This window comes from Photinus pyralis, unplaced genomic scaffold, assembly GCF_008802855.1.
Source record: "Photinus pyralis isolate 1611_PpyrPB1 unplaced genomic scaffold, Ppyr1.3 Ppyr1.4_LG6, whole genome shotgun sequence".
Taxonomy (NCBI): Eukaryota; Metazoa; Arthropoda; class Insecta; order Coleoptera; family Lampyridae; genus Photinus; species Photinus pyralis.
The window spans coordinates 43,170,785-43,194,407 of record NW_022170663.1 but is presented as its reverse complement, the minus strand read 5'-3'; the positions used below and the strand labels follow the sequence as shown (position 1 = coordinate 43,194,407).

Genomic DNA, 23,623 nt, shown 5'->3' with positions numbered 1-23,623 from the left:
ATTTATATAATAATGTAATTAATTTATTTTTGAAAACTCTCAAAAGTTACGATGTTTAGGACATATGAAATTTTCTTTTTAAAATACACCCAAATTTCGATATGGTTTTCGGAGGTGCTATAATTTTATCGTTAGATAGCGCTACCAGTATAAGAACTTAATTATTAGCGCATTTTTGAAAAAAAAATACGCTATTATATTCGTTATGGTTGGCTGACTGGCTGTCCGGCTGAGATTTCAGCAATTACAATTGCTAGAGACTTTCAATTTTCACTAAAAGCTTTCTGTTATAGTGTAGAGGTGCAGGCTCTAGTCTATTTTGAGTTAGACTACTCGTGAGATCGATAATTTTAAACTTTGCTAATGAAATACTGATCTGCATTACCAAAAATGCGCTTTCATCATATGCTGATTTACAACTTGTTTAGCGTTATAAACTTAGCGTTACATATAGGAACCATTTAATAAATTGAATGTATAAACACTAAACATGTAAAAACGCACGTATTTACAGATAGCCTTGACATGTTTACGAAACCATAGAAGCTGATTAGTGATTACATTGCAATCAGTTTTTAATCTTAAATTTATTTTTCTAATTATTAGGTGATCGTATTAAAGCGTAAGTTGTAGAAGTGATTCCAGCAAATTCTTGAACAGTGTTCATCAGTAACAGGTAGATCCCAACCAATTTTCTTACACCATCAATTCCTGTCAGCTAAAATACAACTCCAGGTACTAATTTGATTCTGCTTTAGCACATTTAAGAAAATCAATGGTTGTTCCATATACATATGGAATGGGGGATTGCATGGGTAACTTTCTTATTATTAAAGATAGAGAATTGGTTAAATGGACAATGTTTTGCAGTTTTAGATGCTTATTTAAAATTTGCTTGTAGAAATTCGAAATGTCGAATAGGTTCGTTGTAAATTCAAAAAAACTAAAATTGGTCATTTCCTTTAATGTCTTATATCATCGAAAGTATATGAGATATAAAAAAAAGTTTTATATAAAAGTTACTGTCTTTGATACGCTTAATTTAGAATTGATGTCAAAAAAAATTCAAGATGGCCACTTTTGAGGAACATTTACCAACTTCCTAAAGTTAAATGGGCGCCATATTGGATTTTTAGATTATTTGATAGATTTTTTAATTCTCTTTTCAACGTATGTAAGTATGGATAATATGATAGTCAATAAGTGACGTCATAAAAGTCAAAGTTTTTCTACGCTTACTTATATAAAATTTTGGATTTGGAGGGAGTTGTAACGCCCAAACCTACTACCCATGAGTGCGCCCCTGATATTTTAAACATCTAATGTAATTACTTTTATCGTTTTGTTGCCTGGAATAGATTTAGTTTTTTTTTTTTTAATTCATCATAGCCTACTTGATTAAAATATAAAAACCGTTCATATAACTGGTATCTTATTTTCAATCTTATGCTATGATAGCTCGTTGAAAAGAGAATTAAAAAATCTATCAAATAATCTAAAAATCCAATATGGCGCCTATTTAACTTTAGGAAGTTGGTAAATGTTCCTCAAAGGTAGCCATCTTGAATTTTTTTGACAGCAATTCTAAATTAAGCGTATCAAAGTCAGTAACTTTTATATAAAACTTTTTTTTATATCTCTTATACTTTCGATGATGTAAGACATTAAAGGTAATGACCAATTTTAGTTTTTTTTAATTTACGTCGAACCCGAGGTCGAACCTATTGGACATTTTGAATTTCCACAAGGAAATTTTAAATAAGCATCTAAAACTGCAAAACATTGTTCATTTAACCAATTCTGTATCTTTAATAATAAGAAAGTTACCCATGCAATCCCACTCGATCTGGGACACACTGTATATGAATGCGTTTTAAATTGTTTTAATAGTACGAAAAAGTTTTTAATATACAGTGCGAGTCTTTAACTTAGAAAAAATTCACTAGGCACATCAAAAACATTATATAAATCGAAAAATAAATTAAACTTAATACTAATACCTTTTGGCATTCCACTAAATATCTTCTAAATAGAAACATAAATTTGAAATTTGGTAACATGTATAACTTGATATACTTTTTAAGTCATAAAAAATTAGGGGTGGCGTTTAAAAGAATCATCGATGACTACATGACACGTTAGAGACTCGTACAATAAACTAAGAACTTCATGTAGGATTAGAATCTGGAACCAAATGCAGGGTGTTTTATTTAAATACTGTAATTCACCCTTTGTCTAATCGGTAAGCTCCTCAAGTTGTGCGGACGAAAAATCAGATCCCCGCCATCTGTGGCAACAGTGGGAAAATTCGAAATCAGAACACAAGCTAAGAACGCGTTACTACACACACGGCAATTGATAATGAACAAAGCTGAAACATTCGTAACCGTCAGTCTTCCCGCTCAAAGGGATGTGAGGTACGCCATCGAAAAAATCAAACAGACCGTGACATGGAGGGACCATTGCAATGTGCTGGATATCAGTTGTGGAACGGGGAACGTTCCGCACGACGTTCTTCTACCAATTCTACCAGAATCGACAACTGCCATAATTGGTGTCGACATGTCAACATGCGTCTTACAGTATGCGAATGAAAAGTACGGCAAAAAGATTATCTTCAAACAAATGGATATCGTTAACTGCCAAATTCCCGGAACGAACTACGAATAGTCCAGTCAACCTGTGTTTTTAGTGGGAAAAAATAGTATAAAGCTAATTTTTTCACCATCGACTACTACCATTTAGACAAGTGTTTAGCCAAAAGTAGCTCCCATTATTACCTTTAAAATGATATGACATAGTACGTACTTTGTTGAAGAGCCTGCGAGATTCAGCCGGTGTAATGCAGAATGCGTACCCAGTCGTGGCGGGCTTCGTCGAGGTAGGCCCGGCGGCGCGGCATTGCAATGCTAATATTGTTGTATAGTGAGTGTTTTTTTTTAACTTTAAGGTACACTATTGCATTTTCACTTCGATCACACTTTCTCATTTTACTGCCTGCACTTTATAAACGAGCAGGAGTAAGTGACTTTCACCATTATTCCACCATATTCTTTTTGTCTTTTAGGCTCGCATTAAGGAATATTTACCAGCTATTGAAGCCAGGGGGAGACTTCTTCTTCACCTGCGGCGTAGGGTGTACCTAACTTGCTTGAAGCTGCCAGATTCCTGTCCGGAACCGAGAAGTGGAAGTCGATTGAGTCGAACATTGATAAGCATATGTATCCATACCAATCCTCGTCAGATCCTAAAAATTATTTTGAACGAATACTATTAAAAATTGGATTTAAAATTTTACAGTTGAGCGTCGAACCAAAGGATATCGCGTTACCGATCGAGTGCGTTCCCGGTAAGCGAAGGAATGTATTACATTTACATCTTAAGGTTGTTTTTGTAGCATATATGTTTGCGCACTGGCCAATTGAGTTGCCTAAAGACTTTCCGTCAGCCTGCATAGATGTTGTAAGGGAGTGGAATGATGTGCACACTAAAGAAGATAATAAAGAGTTCCTTTTAATGAAATATCAAATGGTTTTTGGACATGTTCGAAAACTTGAGTCAATGTATAGTAATATTTTATAGGAACACGCTGTATTTTACATATATGGAAAACCAAGGAAAATTTGAGATTACCTTAAATAGCTTTATTAAGGACCCCAAATCGCTTACTTAAAGTTCACATACTAACTTTTTTTAACGTTCTTCATCTGCTTTGCGTAAAACTTATTATAATTCCTTGATTCGAATAACACAGCTAATTTGAAGGATACAATGCATTCAAATTAACAGAAATAAATCTTCGTAGTAATCAGAAAGTAACGTAGACAACAGTCACCAGGTTATTAGTGCGGGTAGATCAGGTGTTTGGTTTCCCTGAACTCTGCCGGTAAGGTAGAAACTCATCTATAGTGTGCTTGAAATGAGATGATGACGGTGGCACTACTCCAAATGCATCTCTTTGCATAATATTGAGAGAATCCAAAGTTCGGCGATTATCACTCAGTAATATCGAGGTAGGAAGCAACAATCAGGTAGGTAATTATAAAGAAAAGCAAGTAAGCCAGAAGTAAAAAACCTAAAAATGATTATTCAAGGCCAAGATTTTTGGCACATACCGACAACGGCCTTAGAACTTGTAAAAGATATCCGCAAATGCGTCAGCGAAGTGTCGAAAGCATAATAACAAGAGCAAAACTTTACTAAACTTATACAGTCACAAATTTCCCCAAAAGGCAGACAAAAATTGTCGAGTAACAGCGCCTTAATAGGTTATTTAAATCGGGAATTTCAATTGGCAAGAAACTAACTTACAGAATGTTTCGTAAATCTGAAATGTCGTACGTTTTCCAAATTTCAAAATGTGGCAACGCGGGGCGCCGCTGCCAAACAGTTTATTAGTGAGATTGGCGTAAAAATTCGTGGTATTACTAATGAAACAACATCCAGGAATTATTTAATTCAACGAATAGACGAAACGCTGCATCTGTCTTACGGACCTTGCCTTTTCTACTAATTTTTTAAATTAGATTCTTTATGTTTTAAATTAGCGCTGTAGTTTATATATGTTATGAAAGCTATACTCGTAGTGTCATTTAAACAAAAAATTGGAAGTTGTAGAAGTGATTCTACACTACTTCATCAGTATCAGTACTAGGTAATGCAGATACTACAGAATTTTCACTACAAATTCTATATCTGCTTCAGTATATTTAATAAAATCAATATATGAATGCGTTCTAAATTGTTTCAATACTAGAAAAACCATATTTATTTCATAGCATATGTTAAATTGACATTTCAATAGGTTTGAATGAGTACACTAAGTCGCTATTTGACCTATAGCGATCACTTTAACCGCAAGGGTAGATAAAGTGAAACAGATGACTGTGCATTCTAATGATCTATCATTCATACTTTAAATGGGACGCGAAGTACGATATAAAATGACGTTCAGAACATATGACAATTCTGTTTTTAGGGAAACGACAACGACGGCAGAACCTAAGAAGGTAGCGGTAGAAAGCATGGGGAAGCTTCGATCTTTACTGTGATTGGTTAAAGCACGAGTCAATTACACAGAAAACCAGTGGTGAATTTTGTAAGCTGGTAATTTCTGTTGCCAACTAGACTATCGAACTGTCATTAGCTGTCAATTTCAAAGATCCAAGTATGAAATCGATTAATTTATGTTCATATTTTTCAAGTTTGGTACCATTTTATATCCTGTGTGTACTGATCTATAGTCGATAAAGGGAAACTAACCATTTCACTCAATGGTTAAAATATCCCTTTATCGTCTTATATCGTGTGTCCCAGGGAGAGCGCACTATAGAATTAAAGTATCTTTCCGTGAAGGATTCAGGAGCCCCTTGATATGTGTTTGAAGTAGTAGAAATAGTTGAAAACATTTTGAGAAAAACGACTCATGAATGTTTAAATATTCGTAAACACCAATAAAGCTCTGCAAAGCCTTTAAAAGACCCTTAAGGACCAATGAAAACACCAACATTTCGCACACCGACAATTAGAAAGGTTTGATCTTTCCGGTGCCAATTTCAACTTAATGATTTACGATCAATCGTCGACTTTTGGGCACGCCAACGTTGAAAATGGGTTAAAATTGTAGTTTTGCCTTTGGAAGTTCGCTACCCGAAATAGTATATTAAGACACAAGTGTATACTTAATCAAGTCTTTAAAGCACGCGCAACGACTTTAACGTACATGTGTATCTTACAGTATTTTTTATTATACCTGCAGTATAATTTTAAAATAGGAAATACAATGAAATCATATTGAAGTTATACTTGAATACATGTCTAATTAAGTGGGCTGGGTGTTGTTGACAGTTTCAAAAGTATACTTGAAGTATCATTACCTAGCAACTTTAAAGCACGTGTGTTTTAAAGGCCTTTTTTCGCACGCATTTGAGTGTTTAAAACGGAGATTGTGATTCAGGTATAATAAAAAATCCGACCTGAAAATGTGCATTAGGCAAAACAATAATACGTCAAGAGTTTTTTAACTTTCGTCAAAGATTCAAAACGTAGATTTATCGTTAGACATGAACCATTTAATGAATGAAATGTATAAACACTCAAAAGCAAATAGCAAGTGTACTGATAGCCTTTGACGTTTAGACGAAATCATGTGAACTAATCACAATTAAATCTGTTATTAGGTTTATTTTTATTTTGCTAACCATAAGAGATGATCAATTAAACGAAAGTTTTGAAGTGATTCAAGTAAGTACACTATTTCACCAGTAATGCAGTAACACCACAAATTCCTGTCCTCTTTATAATATTATTCAATTCCAGGTGCTAATATACCTCTCTTAATCAAATAAATGGCTGTTCGGTATATCAATCCGTTTTAAATTGTTTTATTTTATAGCAGATTTTGCCATTTTTACAGGTTTGAATATTTAAGTAGGCTGAGTCGCTCTTTAACCGTGATGGTAGATACGGTGATCACTTTAATCGCAAGGGTAGATAAAGTAAAACAGATGAGTATGCATTCTAATGACATCTGTCATACTAATTTCAAATGGGACGCGGAGCACGATGTAAAATGACGTTCAGAACATATGACAATGCTGTTTCTATGCAGAACACTTTAGTTTGACGTCTAAATTAAATTGTCAGAAGCGTTTACAATGATTTACATGGCATCTTTCACTCAATATTTATAATATCTTATATAATAAATTACTATTAATAGTAAAAATACATTTTTTAATATAGGCACAGTGAGAAAAAGTACGAAAAAGTAATTCAACTCAAGAGCAATACCTTTTGGCGTTCAACTTTTGTTAAATATCTTTGAGAAATTTGAAATTGGGCACACATTAAAAAATGTATCTTTCGTTCTTCTTTATTATTCCTAAACCCGGAGTTTGCCAATATAGAAATAGAATCAAAGCTGTAATCAATGCTATCAATTTTTATTTAGTGTCAGAACAGTTCTTCCTATGACGCACCGCTTTCGAGATTTAAACACAAAAACAAGAAAAGTAGGTCTTTGCCTCACTCTAGACATCAGGACGACAGTATGTTTACTTACAAACTATCCTACACCAGGTCATAAATTGCAACAAACCCAATAACCCTTTCATTGACTGAACTAAAATATTGGTCAAGTCAAGTCGGTTTATTAATAAAAAAACTATTTATAATAGTTATTTACAAGATTACAGATTATACTGCTTGTTTATTTGAATCAAGAGGAAAGCGACGCTTGTGGTTTGCCCCCCCCCCCCAACACACTTAGAGATTTCATAGTCGTATTATTATAAATGAATGAACTCGTTAGGCGCCCACATGCGGCATCGATAATAACTCTTGCGCCATTAGTTTTTTTAGCAATCCGAAAATACATTAGGGGGAGGGGGGCATATGTAGCCCCCCGTAACGTTCAACAAATTAGAGACAAGCTGAAATTTGGCAAGGTAGTTTGTTATAAGGGTCTAAACACCATCTGAAACCCCAGCGTCGAGGCGTTGAGCCCGTCACCCTAAACCCACCCCCTAAGTGGGATAAAATCTACCTTTTTTGAAATTTTTGTTCATAACTCTAAAAGTAAGCATTTTAAGAAGAAATGTCAAGGGAGAAAAATTGTAGAGAAGAAAATTTACTACCATATATGCATATGCATCAAATTTGTTAGATGTTCAGTGGCGCAAATTTCATCAACTCATTCAACTACTTAACCGAAATCCTATAGTATTTCCTAATATTACTATAAAACGCCGCAAACTGTTCACTTAGGTTGCCTACTACATGATGAATTCAATACTGCCTGCAAGGGGGTCTTCGAAGTGACCCCCCATAACTCTAAGTAACCACCCCCACCCCAATTGTGGGCGTCTCGACTTTTCCGGCACCTCATTCCCCGTTTAGTCTTCGAGGGGTAGTCGGCTTCGGCCGCCCAAAAGTTGCCTTTCCGATAAAAAATTGTACTTGCAAAAAAAAAACTGTCCACTTTAGAAAAGTTTTGCAAACTTCGAAACCATGTCAGTAATAGCATCATATTGACAAAATTATACTAATTTTTTATGAGGATTTCAAAAATGGCACCAGAAAAGATAGTGCCATTTGCAATAAGAAAGTTCCAGTATCGTTCTGATACAACCGGAAAAGCGGCGATCTTGAAAATATGATTAAATGATTCGTTATGATCGATTATTCAAAAAAAGGTAATGGGTCCCGAATTAAAATTCCAAACTGTTATTCTAATGGTCCAGTTAGAAATAGTTGCCCCCCCCCGCCCTTTTTTGAAAATTTGTCATGGCTTAACCGTGATGGCGCTAGTTTTAATTCAATGGCGCAATTGAGCGCAGATGTATCAGATGGTATAGATACCAGCGACAAAATACGTAGGGGGGGGGGGGTGCCTATACTTGGCGGCTTCCAAATGTGTTTTCGGATTGCTAAAAAACGATAATGGCGCGTGTGAGCGCATTACTTTATAAGAAAACAACATCAAATTTGTAAGAATGAGGTGCCGGAAAAGCCGATACACCCACGATTGGACTGGAGATGACTGATTAGAGTTAGGGGGGGGGGTTCACTTCCAAGACCCCCTTACAGGAGACAGTATTCAATTCATCATGTTTTAGGCAACCTTAGTGAGTAGTGAATTGCTGAAAATTGCGTCACTGAACATATAATTTGATGTATACGTATTTTGGTTTGGTAGCAAATTTTCTTCTCTACAATTTTTCTCTCTTGACATTTTGTCTTAAAATGCTTAGTTTTAGAGTTATGGAGCAAAACTTCAAAAAAGGTAGATTTTACGCTACTTATTAGAGGGTGGTTTTGGGGTGTCGAGCCCAACGCATCGGCGCTGGGGTTTCAGACGGTATTTAATACCTTAAAACAAAGCACCTTGCCCAATTTCAGCTTGTCTCTAATTCGTCATCCTGTATGGTCCCTGTGCTATAAGGGGAGAGGGCTAACTTAACGTTTTTTAACATATTTTTTGCGCTACATCGTACTACATCTAGCGCTATAATGCGACGTAAACAGAAATCTTTGCGCCATTATAGTTGTTTAGAGACCCTTTATACCAGTGTTTTACAACCCTTTCGAATATGCCACCCCTTTGCAATTTCAAAAATTCTGGCGATCCCTTGGCGTCTTAATAAAATTATCAATTACTTTAATTCAATAGATTCATTGATACCAGCGACAAAATACGTAGTGGGGGGGGGGGGGGGGGCTACGCATACTTGGCTCCCTGCAAATGTATTTTCGGATTTTTAATAAACGATGACGGTGCAAAAGTTATTATCGGTCGCGCATAATGAGCGCAAGTAGGGGGGGGGGGGGAGGTTAAATTAAAAAAAAATAAAATTCCATTTATGTGCTTTTAAATGGTCAGATGTCATGTTTTAACTTATTCAAGAACCTTTAATTTCGTTAATAAAATTGTATGCTATCTCCATTGATTTTCGATGTACAATGATATTTATTAAGAAGTAGACATAGGGATTTACGTTAATTGTTTTTCGCTATGGCTACTTTATCAGTACCAGATCGCTATTTGTTTTAAGAAGTCAGACGCCTTTCAAAAGGATATGTCCACTTCTTAATAAATATCACTGTATGTATCGGTAAGCACCAGCTATGTTATCCAATGTCCGAAAGAATATTATTAAACGGATAGATATATGTATTGCAAAAGGTCCCTTTTTTGAAAATTGGTTAAAAATTACTGTGTGTTAGTTTATAAAATTGGGTTGTTTGTTGCAGCCGTGTTAGACTAATGGATTGTTTACCAACATGTTGCAGGTAAAGTGCGCAAATTTGAAGTTAAATCTAGTTACAAGAGGCCGCGTTACTACACCCGGCAATTCACAATGCACAAAGCTCAAACATTCCTAACGCACAATGCTCTCCCTCAAAGGGATGCGAGGTACGTCATGGAAAAAATCAAACAGATCGTGACATGGCGGCCCCATTGCAATGTGATGGACATCGGTTGTGGAACTGGGAATGTTACGCACGACGTTCTTCTACCAATTCTACCAGAATCGACAAATTCCATTATTGGTGTCGACAAGTCAACCGAATTCGTACAGTATGCGAATGAAAAGTACGGCGACAAGATTGTTTTTGAACAAATGGATATTGTTAACTGCCAAATTCCCGGATCGAACTACGAAGAGCATTTCGATCACATTTTCTCATTCTACTGCCTGCACTTTGTAGGCGAACAGGAGTAAGCAAATTTCACGAGCATTTACCCAATTGCCAATCTTTTGGTCTTTTAGTCTCGCCCTAAGGAATATTTACAGGTTGTTGAAGCCAGGAGGAGACTTCTTCTTCACCTGCTGCGTACGATGTAACGGGTTTGAAGCTGTGACAATTCTGGCCGAAACCGAGAAGTGGAAGCCATCCGTGTCGGATTTTCATAAGTATCTATGCCCATACCAATTCTCGTCGGATCCCAAAAATGTTCTCGAGCGAATGCTGTTAGAAACTGGATTCAAAGTTTTACAATTGAGCATCGAACCGAGGGATACCATGCTGCCGATCGAGTTCGTTTCCGGTAAGCGAATGAGTACATTACACCTGAAGGTTGTGACCTTTTTGTAGGATTTGTGCTGTCGCACTCGCCAATGGAGTTGCCTAAAGATTTTCCGTCAGCCTGCGTAGATGTTTTAAGGGGGTGGAATGATGTACACACTAAAGAAGATAATAAAGAGTTTGTGTGCATGAGATATCAAATGATTTTTGGGCATGTTGCAAAACTTTAGTCATGTGTTTTATAATATATATATATATATATATGTGTCATGTTTTATAGGAACAGGCTGTTTTGTACACGTAAAGAGAAAAATGTGAAATTCTAATAGTTATTACTATACAAGACCATTGAGTGAAAAATTATCCTTTCACGAATTGGTTAGTTATTGTATTATACAAAGCATTATTTTATAATAGAAACTTCTCAGAATTCTGGATTTAATTGAGACGTCAAAAATAACATGCTTAGGTTCTGCCGTCGCGGTGGTTTCGATAGAAACAGCATTGCCATAAGTTCTGAACGGCATTTTATATCGTGCTCCGCGTCCCATTTGAAATAAGAATGACAGATAATTTTCGTTTGTTAAATATCCGCTACCTTTTATATCGGATGTCAAAAGTTTTATTAGCGGCAAAAAGATTTTCCAAAGTGGATCTTCAGAGAGCCTTACATTAGGTGCCAATGCCAATTCCAATCTTTGTAACACGGCCCAAAGTCGTCAATAATATGTTTACAGGTATTTTCGTTTATATTTGAATTTTGACTGCGCCCGATAACTTTCAAGAAGACGTCCAACATGTACGTACTGTTTTTCGTCTACTTAACACAAAACAACTTCACCGTCAACGTAAGTTAATGAGATTTTGGGACGACCGAGTTAGATTCACCGGATTACTCCGTTTGGCTATCAGTCAAAAAGGTTGCGACCATCTTGAAGTTGCCACAGTCCTAAACTGCAAAACAATCAAAACAGTCTTAGCGTCACTCAATTTTTACAGGTGATTTCTACGGCACGCTGTGCATTTTCAAAATGAAATTTACCACGTTGATTCCTGGAAACAAAAAGAACGACATAACACCGAACTATCAAAGGAAAATATTATCACGATCATTTCACTTCCGGTTTTACCGAATGTGGATAGCAACTTTCTTATTTTAAATAGAACACCCTATATTTTATCGCATTTTCGAAATGTACATGAAAATCTACGTCGTTTGATACCACTTTTCCCTATACTCAGCATCAAACGTTTTCAAGTTATTCAAGATTTTTTAAAATTTTTGACGTTTCACTGATTTAGCGCTCTGTGCCTATGGCTCCGTTGACTTGAATTTTAAAAAATCTTCCAAAGCTGACGTGATGCTACGTGCGAATGATTTAAATTTTGATAGCACTTCTACAGGGTGTTTTAAAATTAATGGTCAAGTTCAATAACTTCAAATCTTAAAAGGTTGATTTTTTCAAATGAAACCTGCTTTATTTTTTTGCACTTTCAAATGCGGAAAAATTCTACATCGATCAATTATTACATTCTCTATACCTATCTGTTATGGTTTTCGTTTTATGTAAGATTTTCTAAAATTTTGACCGTTTCTTCTCTGTCCTACATTCAAATAGGCCACAATTTACAATAAAAGTGTCAAACATAACGCTGGACGAGGAAAGTTAATAATCCATATCGACCCACGACCGGGCGCGTCGATCGATATTAACAATTTTCGTTTAGGATTTGCTTGAAAGAGCAAATTTGGGCAGAGGTATTTGTGCTTTTGTTGAGGGACAATTACAGAGGTGACGTATTCCTTTTATCTTTACGTCTATTGCATCCACCTAGTAATTATATGATCGTGTTAGATTATTTGCCAAATTAACGGCATTCCCGTACAGCATGGGTATTGTCATTTATAACTCATTTTAAATACAAATTGCCCTTTTATAATTGTACTGATCATACGTTGAATTAAATGCAAGATTCCATTATGTTTTCTACGTAAATATGTTGTTTCCCAATTTACAGTATCCCTTTGTTCCTAGCACTGGTTTTACCTGCCAACCCGCAATATGAATTCCAAATTTAAAAGATCTAATAAATATTATAGTGATTCGTAGATGGTGCTGTATTTGGAAACACCGACAACTACATTGTTAATTTATAGTTGAATTTCTTGCAACACATTCCTTTTCTTTTGCATGAATATGTTACTGTTTGAAGTGGAGGTAATAGTATTAACAAATTAAAAAAGGACAAATAGCATTTTTTTTCTTTAGCTAAAGAAAAAATAAATGCTATTTGTTAACTTATGAACATTTATTTGTAATGTTGTAATGATTGTTTTTAGCGTCTTTTCCTCGAAGTGAAAAATCGCTATTGGCAGCACTTTGTTGTCCGTCCGTTCGTCACACGTACTCCTTCTACACCACTGAACCGATGTGGGCGATATAGGGCTCATTTGAACGGGCTTAGTCCAAGGATTTCCCGTGCATACCAATATTTTTTGTTTTACGCATGCGCAGTGTCAAAAATTTGGATTAACGCATGTGCAATGCGAAATTTTTTATTTATGAAGATATTTAAATGAAACTTTATATGTAAACACTACGAATATAAGTAAAATTAACGACATTTTCAAAATGTTGTTTTGCGCATGCGCAATGCCAACTTTCTTATTGATGAAAGCAGTTAAATGAAATATCATATGTAGGCACTTTGAATGAAACTAAAACTAATGCCGGTTCCAAAATGACTATTTACGCATGCTGTATGTTTTATTTCTGAAGGTATTCAATGAAATTTCTAATGTAGACAATGCGCAATGCTATTTACGAAAGCATTTAAAAAAAGTTTTATATGTATACACTTCGAATAATAGTAAAATTAATGTCCATTTCAAACTTTTTTGTATTTGTATACGTTCCACTATTTTTCTCTAAACTGTATAGACTTCGATGATAGGCGGCTCATTTGAAAGAGAATGGGGTAAGGATCTCGTGCCTACCGGTATTTTTTCCTGGTCCTAGCATTAATATTATTAGGAGGAAAATACGCTCTCGTCATTTATGTTTTCATAATGACTTTTTAAACTTTTCTTTATGTATGGCGCCGTTCAGTTGGACTGTGGTGCTAAGGGTCTCTGTTTCGAATCCGGGTTCGGGCATGGATATTTGGAAATTTATAGTGGGTTGGGTTGGTAGAGCAGCCTTGGCTGAAACCCCGCCCACTCAAAAATAAAGGCAAAAAAATACAATTCTTTACGAATTCCAGTGGAGTCTATGATTCGACATTATATTAATTTCCCAGCCTATTGTCATATTTGTCCTCGGTGAACAACCATTTTCTAAATTTAATCTTGCAATGCTAATTATTATAGAGTTGCGCAATGTTTCGGGGCTGGCCTGGGTACACCACACACTTGACTTTTTAGGAACAGCGAAAAGAATTTGAGATACTGTTTATCTGGCATTTGATGGCACTAACATGGCACTAACACCGTGATCATTATTTCGATAAGTAAAAGTTGAGTGCCCCGTTCCAGCTGTCTTATTTTTCTTATGTTATGTAGTAGCACTAACGATAAGCTTCGAGCACTAACGTGGCACTAACTGTCGACGCTTTTTTGTCGAATTATTTAATGTGGGCGGGGCCAACTTCACATGGATGATCTGGTCTTTTCGATAAAAAACCGTAAAGAATTGCTAAACAACTCGACGGCGACGCCTGAGTCTTTAAAGGAGGCAGTGGATCAATGCAGTATTAACGAACCGCCAAGGTCATGGAACGGTGTAGACGAGATCTCAAGAAGAGGAAAACTGGCAATAAACCTTAAAAAAACTTGAAGATCCCGTCTTCCCAAAGTTACAAAAATTCGATATTTTTTTATTTTAAGTCGAATTTGTTTTGAAAACAGATTTTTTCTGGTGATCAATAAAGACTAGCAATTTCCTTCAAGAAGTCAGATCGCCAATTGGTCTGTCCATTTTTTAAAACTTTGGACTTTAGATAATTTAAGTATCGATAGTGAAAGCGGACAAATGCAGGAATGTTTACCAACGTGTTGCAGATAAAATGGGAAAATTCGAAATCAAATCTATTCAAAAGCTAGTTCGATTAAGACCGTGTTACCACACACACACGGCAATTTATAATGTACAAAGCTCAATCATTCCGAATGCACAGTCTTCTCGCTCAAAGGGATGCGAGGTACGGCATCGAAAAAATCAAACGGATCGTGACATGGCGGCCCCAGTGCAATGTGCTGGACATAGGATGTGGAACTGGGAATGTTACGCACGATGTCCTTTTACCAATTCTACCTAAATCGACAAATTCCATTATTGGTGTCGATAAGTTAACCGAATTCATACAGTATGCGAGCGAACAGTACGGCAAAAAAATTGTTTTTGAACAAATGGATATTGCTAACTGCCAAATTCCCGGAACGGACTACGAAGGGCATTTCGATTATATCTTCTCATTCTACTGCCTGCACTTTGTAGGCGAACAGGAGTAAGTAGCTTTCACCATTGGGTACCAATTGCCAATGTTTGGGTCTTTTAGGCTAGCGCTAAGGAATATTTACAGGCTGTTGAAACCAAGTGGTGACTTCTTCTTCACCTGCTTCGTAAAGAATATCATGTATCTATGCCCATACCAATTCTCCTCGGATCCCATAATTGATCTCGAACGAATGCTGTTAAAAATTGGATTTAAAGTTTTACAGTTGAGCATCGAACCAAAGGATATCATGTTGCCGACGGAGTCCGCTTCCGGTAAGCGAAAAGCATGTATTACAATATCTGAAAGCTGTGACCCTTTTTTGTAGCATTTATGTTTTCGCACTCGCCAATCGAGTTGCCTCTAGATTTTCCGTCAGCCTGCCTAGATGTTTTAAGGGAGTGGAATTATGTACATACCAAAGAAGATAATAAAGAATATTGTTGCCTGAAGTATCATATGATTTTTGGATATGTTGCAAAACTTTAGTAATCTGTTTTATGTATAAATTTATGTTATGTATATTATTTATCTATAGATGTTTTATATGAACAGGCTTTTTATACATGTAAGGAAAACCAAGAAAAATTTTAAATTAAATGGCTTTATCGATTTTAAAATAGTTTTTCCTTTCCTGGGAACCCATCTAAATGCTCTCTTTCGGGCGTAAAAATTGGTTGATCCTAAAATTTGAATTTCTTTTTAAATGAATGGCATAGTAGCTGTTCGCTAACCCTACGACAGAAGGATTGAAATTGCGGTTTTGCATAGGTCCTTGGACATACCCACTTTGATTCTGTAAAGGAGGGTGTGCAAAAATTCAGATTTCGACGAAATGTCTTACTTTTCCATTATCAAAATAATAAAAATTGTACAAAAAAATCAACTTCATTCATCCAACCGTAACCTAGTTACATCCGTAGAAAATTCGTGAAAAACTGACTAAGAATAGTAATTCTTTACGCGGATTTTTAAATATTTCTTAAGGGCTATTATTATCAACGTTTTCATTTGGTGTATAACTTATTTTCTAAAAACAAAACTGGTTAGAATTGGTATCGCAAGAAGTACCGCAGAGCCTTAAGTACGATAACCTAGGACCACAGTGGAACTTCATCGGTTAAAATTTTGATCACTCTCGCTCAGTGATTTTCGAGCAAGATCCCCTACTATACCACCGGTTTTCCTCGTGGTAGTTTCCGTAGCCGATATATTAAGTCGTTTATTATCTTCACAACGTGTACGGTCCTTCCCAAGCTCTTTGTAATAATTTTGGGGATTGTCCGCGTCTCCTCTGGGGACGATACAGCCATACCAGATCTCCAGGTTGGTAACCACCTGCTGGATCTTCATGTTGTACTGCAATTTCATTCTGTCGATTGCCAACTGCATTATTACGGCGAAAATTATCATGGATAGCACCTAATTTCTGACGCAGGTTTTCCACGAACTCGTTGCCCACAGTTTGTTCTTGGCCCGTCTTGTACCGAACCGCAAATCAGATAACACGTTATATTTGCGGGGAAGATTACCTAACATCCGCCTTCGTTCTTTATCACCGATGACTCATCTTTCACGGCACCTCGATGTCTATCGAGATTTCTGGAATGTTCGCTATAATGTTATCATATGGGGTCCTACATTTGGTGGTCCTTTTTAGGTAACGATGTGGGAAAGCTGGTAAGCAATTGTTCTGTATAAAAAGTAGACCAGAACCAGGGACTTGGGCACTTAGATACTCTTATAGGTCGTAAAAGGTGTTAAAGGGTCTTTAACTTTCCGATATTAAGTACTTATAAATGTCATTAAAAGCTCTTCCAGGGATTTTAAAGGCCTGTTAAGGGATTTAGATGCTGTAGAAATGAAAACATTTTTAGAAAAAACAACTCATGAATTAATTTGCCTTTGAGCTACCGGATGATCCGCACCCCGAATATCCCGCTTGGCCGTAAAAGTAGGCACTCAGAATGTCGCCTCCTATGGAAAAACTTTATTCTTTCAAAAATTGTGATTTTCTGGGACCATCCCTTTAGGAATCATAATATATTCGTATTCAAAATGACCGGACGCATTTATAATGAACACAATTACTGCTGCAGACGAAACAATTGAAAAGTTTTGGGGAGCGTTTCACACGAACGAGGTTACATGACTTAACTGTTGTACAGGATGACAATTTGAAAACTTACCCCCCTCCCCCTTGTCTTAGTAAATAAACGAGATATTTTAAAAAATCAAAATCCGTTTCGGTAATTCGGAGAGGAAATCACAATGACATAGTTGGCGACGCACCCCCTCCAACTCTCTGCGCCCCAGCCACCCCAACTTTTAAATCTTAAATAGTGCCCCTCCACGTCGTTGGAAAGCTCTGAAAATATGCTTTCCAACCATACCACATAGAATTATATTTAGGTTAGTAATTATCGTGCAAATCAAAAAATAAACTAAAATGATACATTTGAAATCTGTCGTATTTAAAACGCAACCGGCGAACATAGACGAACGAAGACAGAAAATAATTCAAGAATGTCGAAATATTGCAAAACCAACATTTGAAAAGGTTCGACAAGAGTTTGAGAATAGATTATACTACTGTCTTACCAATAACGGAAACCATTTTGAACATTTATTGAAATAAAAGCCAACTTCAGAAAATGTATTATATTAGTTTATTCTTTGATTTGCACGATAATTACTATATCACAAATGGGGGGTCATTATTTAAGATTTAAAAGTTGGGGTTGGTGGGATACAGGGGGTTGGAGGTTGGTGCGTCGCCAACTATGCCATTATGATTCCCCCGCCGAATTACCGAAACAGATTTTGATCTTTAAAATATCTCGTTTATTTACTAAGACATGGGGGGGAGGGGGCAAGTTTTCAAATTGCCACCCTGTAGATAATGAAACGCAGTTTAGTTCTAGTCGATTAAAAAATGGTGTAACATTTTTTCTTCCTCGATTTGTCATCCAGCCAGTAATGGACATTCTAAAATTACCAATACATACAATAAAAGAGTGACATTCAGTACATTGGTAAACAGATATTTGTTTAGTTACCCTCTATAGGGGTATCACCAGAATTTCTAAGGAATAAAATAGAACTAGATTTTGTATTATTAAGTGTACAGCTAGCCTTGACGTGTTTACAAAACCATGGGAGTTGATTAAAATACACTGATTAGTCTTATTTTTATTTTGCTAACCATAACGTGAGCAATTAAAACGCAAATTGTAGAAGTGATTCAAGTAAATTCCTGTGCACTACTTCATCAGTTACAGGTAATGCAGATACTAACGAATTTTCCTGTCGTCTATACCTCCATGTGCTAATTTACTTAATTGATAGTTATTTATTAAATAAGACGATAAAGGGGTATTTTAACCCTTGAGTGAAAGATGATTCACGAGATGGTTTGTTTCCATTTATCGTCGGGTAAAAGCTTTATTTTATAGCAGAAGCCATTGTAAAGCTTCTGACAATTTTGAATTTAATTTAGACGTCAAAAATAGCAAGCGTAGGTTCTGTCGTCGCGGTCGTTTCAATAAAAAAACGCATTATCATACGTTCTGAACGTCATTTTATTTCGTGTTTGGTGTCTCATTTAAAGTGAGAATGACGGATGTCATTAGAATGTACAGTCACATGTTTCACGGTTAAAGAGCGACTTAGCCGACTCATTCAAGTCTATCAAAATGTAGAAAATCGAAATCGAAAAATTAATTAAAGTTCAAGGTAATACCTTTTGACATTCCAAGTTTTGTTAATAAATATCTTCAATAAAAATTTCAAATCTGGCACACATGTATAAGTTGATATAACCTACCGTTGCAATTTAAAAAAATAGTCGATAAGGCATATCTCAAATTTGCTGTACCTTGTGTAAAATTTCGTTACATCGCAAAGACCGCAATTTAAAATGCTAATTGACGTGTCCGAGCATATTTCCGCACACAAACTTAATGTTGTGAATTTTCCAAGTTAGAGACTGGCATTGTATACACATGTATTTACATATATCTCAACCAATATCATTCTACGAATGTTACACTGTTCAAACATTTCTATTGCTATTGCGTCAACATGCATACCCAACACTTTAGTGATAAGCGAATTTTTTACTTCCAGTTCACATACTAACTTTTTTTTTAACCTCATTAAGCTCCTTTATCTACTTTGGGAAAAACTTATTAATTAATGAAATCTTCTAATTTAAGCCTTATTGTATTGGTGCTACGTCTTCTCTGGAGCTCATGTACTTTCCCTTTTAGAATATTGCGCTTTTGGTCTCTTAAACCAGGTTTTCTACTTTTTAGCGCATTTCCACAAAAATAAAAAAAAAATGCGCTATTGTGGCCACTTTCCGTCCGTCCGTCCGTCCGTCCGTCCGCTAACTTTGCGACGCTACTAGTTTTTTATCTTAAGAGCTATTGTTCTACTTTTTTCGCTATTTGGTTCGTTATGGTGTCGAGTCTTGTACCAAGGAAGGAATTTTTTCTGTACCGCTTACAAAAAAGTTATTGTAAAAAAAACAAAAAACCGTTTTTTACATGTTCCATAATTTTACACTTTTGCCGTTTATTAACGATCCTAGAGATCGTTTATAATTTTGCATTGCTATTTGTCGCCTGCCGGTTGGTCTCTCCGTCTGTTCCTTTGTCTGTCTGTCCATCTATCTGTCCGTGTGAACGATAATTTTGTTTAGAAATGTTCGATCGCTTTTACATCTCCGTGAGTTATGAACTGAATTGCATGAAATTCAATATGGGCATAGATTTAGCCATATAATACGCAATGCCAAAAGTTGAATCGAATCGATTCAAAATTCACAGTGCCCTTTTCGCATATCGACCATTTATAAGCCGAATTGCAAACTTTTTTACTTATAAAAGTATTTGAATGAAATTTGATACATAGGCACTTGGAATAAAGGAAAATCAAACGCCAATTTCAAAATTTGGCTTTGCGCATGCGCAGTGCCAACTTTTTTATTTATGGAAGAATTTAAATGAAATGTGATACATAGGCACTTAGAATAAAGGAAAATCTAGCGCCAGTTTAAAAATTTTATTTTGCCCATGCGCAGTGCCAACTTTTTTTATCTATGGAAGCATTTAAGTGAAATTTGATACTTAGGCGCTTGGAACAAAGGAAAATCTAACATTAGTTTCAAAATTTAGGTTTGCGCATGGGCAGTTCCAACTTTCTTATTTAGAAAAGCATTGAAATGAAATTCTTCTCATAAACTGAAATTGAAGTAGCACGTCAACAATGGATTGCTCATGTGCAACGCTATCTTTCATATTTGTGGGCGGATTTTTACGATTTTAACAGAAGTTGCATCTTACAAATGGGAAATGAATGCAAGTGGAAATGCGCTTTATGTAAATCGTTTACAATTACTTTTTAACTTGTTACACTTGTTGTCAAAAGATTGAAGAAAGAAGGCTACCCGAGAACACCACAGAACGCCAATTTGAGGATGTTAAAGAAGCGTTTCCGAATGCTTTGCTGATTGCTTGGCACACATTCAAAATATCCGGTATTGAAATTCGCACTTTTTGTCTCCAGCAATAGATATGTCTCGGCCAGTGAATTGAGATCTCTCCTGCCATAGGAACGTTAAAGAGGATTTTAAAATAGAGTCTTGTGTAAATGGCCAAAAAGGGTTTCGAATCTCCACAAACAGTTTCAAGAATAAGAAAATAAGGCAATAACTTAAAGTAGAAGAACCTTTTCTTTCGTTTCCCTATGCCGCTGCTATTTCGATTTGGGTCTCATATACAGGGTGTTATATGAGATGGGTGGCACGTCTTTAAATAGGTTTTCGGGTATGCCCTATCCGATTTTGAACAAATTTTTCAAAATTCATAACAAGAGAGGGGATTTTGACGAAATTTGGTATCTGGGGGGTTTTGAACATGAAAATCACGAATATGACATTCGTTTTTTAAAATTCGAAAAAAAAGTTCTCCCTGCAATTCTTGGTCGGACAACGAAAACGGAGAGAATTCCACGAAATTCGTTGTGTACGTGTGTTCGATGGAGTGGTTTTTGCCTACGTAGCGACAGGGAAAGCAAACTAATGGAGGATTGTTTACTAACTTGTTGCAGATAGAGTGGGAATATTGGAAATCAAAGCTAGTTCTATTAAGACCGCGTTACCACACACGAATTTATAATGTACAAAGCTCAAACATTCCGAACGCACAGTCTTCTCGCTCAAAGGGATGCGAGGGACGCAATCGAAAAAATCAAACAGACCATGGCATGGCGGCCCCATTGCAATGTGCTGGACATCGGTTGTGGAACTGGGAACGTTACGCACGACGTTCTTCTGCCAATTCTACCAGAATCGAGAAATACCATAATTGGTGTCGACATATTAACCGAATTCGTACAGTATGCGAATGAAAAGTACGGCGACAAGATTGTTTTTGAACAAATGGATATCGCTAACTGCCAAATTCACGGAACGGACTACGAAGAGCATTTCGATCATATCTTCTCATTTTACTGCCTGCACTTTGTAGGCGAACAGGAGTAAGTAGCTTTCACCATTGGGTACCAATTGCCAATGTTTGGGTCTTTTAGGCTAGCGCTAAGGAATATTTACAGGCTGTTGAAACCAAGTGGTGACTTCTTCTTCACCTGCTTCGTAAAGTGTAACTTGTTTGAAGCAATCCGATTTCTGGCTGGAACCGAGAAGTGGAAGCCGTCCATGTCGGAATATCATAAGTATCTATGCCCATACCAATTCTCCTCGGATCCCATAATTGATCTCGAACGAATGCTGTTAAAAATTGGATTTAAAGTTTTACAGTTGAGCATCGAACCAAAGGATATCATGTTGCCGACGGAGTCCGCTTCCGGTAAGCGAAAAGCATGTATTACAATATCTGAAAGCGCTGACCCTTTTTTGTAGCATTTATGTTTTCGCACTCGCCAATCGAGTTGCCTCTAGATTTTCCGTCAGCCTGCCTAGATGTTTTAAGGGAGTGGAATGATGTACATACCAAAGAAGATAATAAAGAATATTGTTGCCTGAAGTATCATATGATTTTTGGATATGTTGCAAAACTTTAGTAATCTGTTTTATGTATAAATTTATGTTATGTATATTATTTATCTATACCTAAATGTATCATATGAACAGGCTTTTTATACATGTAAGGAAAACCAAGAAAATTTTAAATTAAATGGCTTTATCGATTTTGAAATAGTTTTTCCTTTCCTGGGAATGCATCTAAATGCTACGAAAAGGCTCTCTTTCGGGCTAAAAATTGGTTCATTCTAAAATTTGAATTTCTTTTTTAATGAAAATGGCATCTATTCGCTAACCCTACGATAGAAGGATTGAACTTACGGTTTTGCGTAGGTCCTTGGACATACCCACTTTGATTCTGTAAATAGGGGTGTGCAGAAATTCAGATTTTGACGAAATGTGTTATTTTTACATTATCAAAATAATAAAAATTGTACAAAAAAATCAGCTGCATTAATCCAACCGTAACCTAGTTACATCCGTAGAAAATTAGTGAAAAACTGACTTGAGAATAGTTCTTTACGCGGATTTTTAAATATTTTTTAAGAGCTATTACTATCAACGTTTTCATTTAGTGTATAACTTATTTTCTAAAAAAAAACTGGTTAGAATTGGTATCGCAAGAAGTACCGTATTGACCTAGGACCAAAGTGGACCTTCATCGGTTAAAATTTTGATCACTCTCGCTCTCGCTGATTTTCGAGGAAGATCCCCTACTATACCACCGGCTTTCCTCGTGGTAGTTTCCGTAGCCGATATATTAAGTCGTTTATTATCTTCACAACGTGTACGGTCCTTCCCAAGCTCACTGTAGTAATTTTGGGGATTGTCCGCGTCTCCTCTGGGGACGATACAGCCATACCAGATCTCCAGGTTGGTAACCACCTGCTGGATCTTCATGGTGTACTGCAATTTCATTCTGTCGCTTGCCAACTGCATTATTATGGCGAATATTATCATGGATAGCGCCTAATTTCTGACGCAGGTTTTCCACGAACTCGTTGCCCACAGTTTCTTCTTGGCCCGTCTTGTACCGAATCGCAAATCACATAAAAATGCTCTATCAAATGACACATAAAGTAAAAATGGCTTCCATAAGAAAAAACAAAGTTGATGATGGTTAACTGGAGACGAAACGTCAGACTTAAAATTGAAAGCTAACATCTTTCAGAGGGAAAAAGTGGCTATGATAATGTGTCATTTATTTTAAAATATCTTCTTAAATAACTTCAGCAAAAATAATTTCGTTTTATTCCGCATATCTCCGAAAGTAGTCGGAATTTTTTCAGTTTTAAAACTGCATTTTGTTAAGCAAAATACACAACTGTGCCCAATTTAAAGAAGATTACGTCACATTCGCCTTCGTTCTTTATTACCGATGACTAATTTTTTACGGCACCTCGATATCTATCGAGATTTCTGGAATGTTCGCTATAATGTTATCATATGGGGTCCTACATTTGGTGGTCCTTTTTAGTTAACGATGTAGGAAGGCTGGTAAGCAACTGTTCTGTATAAAAAGTAGGCCAGAACCAGTCACTTGGATACTCTTAT

General features: G+C 36.2%; 2 protein-coding genes and 2 long non-coding RNA genes across 6 annotated transcripts; all 4 read left to right on the top strand.

The window, feature by feature from the left end:
* Positions 1 to 607: 607 nt before the first annotated feature.
* LOC116175220 lies at positions 608 to 3,632 on the top strand. Its single transcript, XR_004146270.1, has 3 exons — positions 608 to 735; positions 3,068 to 3,349; positions 3,398 to 3,632. It is a non-coding gene; the product is annotated as an uncharacterized LOC116175220 (long non-coding RNA).
* A 2,535-nt stretch (positions 3,633 to 6,167) lies between these two features.
* Positions 6,168 to 10,929, top strand: LOC116175217 (juvenile hormone acid O-methyltransferase-like). 2 transcript variants are annotated; one of them, XM_031493359.1, is made up of 4 exons: positions 6,168 to 6,243; positions 9,793 to 10,222; positions 10,275 to 10,552; positions 10,600 to 10,929. In XM_031493359.1, exons 2-4 carry the CDS (start codon positions 9,861 to 9,863, stop codon positions 10,758 to 10,760), a joined length of 801 nt encoding a protein of 266 aa, XP_031349219.1. In that variant the 5' UTR covers positions 6,168 to 6,243; positions 9,793 to 9,860; the 3' UTR covers positions 10,761 to 10,929. The 2 variants fall into 2 exon arrangements, with proteins under 2 accessions (XP_031349219.1, XP_031349220.1); XM_031493360.1 differs by lacking the exon at positions 6,168 to 6,243 and having other exon boundaries at positions 9,746 to 10,222.
* Positions 10,930 to 14,615: 3,686 nt separating this feature from the next.
* On the top strand, positions 14,616 to 22,224 carry LOC116173043 (juvenile hormone acid O-methyltransferase-like). Of its 2 annotated transcripts, XM_031490326.1 has the most exons (4): positions 18,240 to 18,305; positions 21,139 to 21,567; positions 21,619 to 21,896; positions 21,950 to 22,224. In XM_031490326.1, exons 2-4 carry the CDS (start codon positions 21,206 to 21,208, stop codon positions 22,108 to 22,110), a joined length of 801 nt encoding a protein of 266 aa, XP_031346186.1. In that variant the 5' UTR covers positions 18,240 to 18,305; positions 21,139 to 21,205; the 3' UTR covers positions 22,111 to 22,224. The 2 variants fall into 2 exon arrangements, with proteins under 2 accessions (XP_031346184.1, XP_031346186.1); XM_031490324.1 differs by lacking the exons at positions 18,240 to 18,305; positions 21,139 to 21,567 and adding an exon at positions 14,616 to 15,036.
* On the top strand, positions 15,166 to 15,644 carry LOC116173044. Its single transcript, XR_004145844.1, has 2 exons — positions 15,166 to 15,299; positions 15,353 to 15,644. It is a non-coding gene; the product is annotated as an uncharacterized LOC116173044 (long non-coding RNA).
* Positions 22,225 to 23,623: the final 1,399 nt, after the last annotated feature.

Bases quoted from the DNA above. Each gene is read 5' to 3' on its own strand.
- LOC116175217 (XM_031493359.1), top strand. From the start codon at position 9,861: ATGCACAAAGCTCAAACATTCCTAACGCACAATGCTCTCCCTCAAAGG. The intron at 10,223-10,274 runs GTAAGCAAATTT...TTGGTCTTTTAG, and splicing joins CACTTTGTAGGCGAACAGGA to TCTCGCCCTAAGGAATATTT. The intron at 10,553-10,599 runs GTAAGCGAATGA...ACCTTTTTGTAG, and splicing joins GCCGATCGAGTTCGTTTCCG to GATTTGTGCTGTCGCACTCG.
- LOC116173043 (XM_031490324.1), top strand. From the start codon at position 14,675: ATGTACAAAGCTCAATCATTCCGAATGCACAGTCTTCTCGCTCAAAGG. The intron at 15,037-21,618 runs GTAAGTAGCTTT...TGGGTCTTTTAG, and splicing joins CACTTTGTAGGCGAACAGGA to GCTAGCGCTAAGGAATATTT. The intron at 21,897-21,949 runs GTAAGCGAAAAG...CCTTTTTTGTAG, and splicing joins GCCGACGGAGTCCGCTTCCG to CATTTATGTTTTCGCACTCG.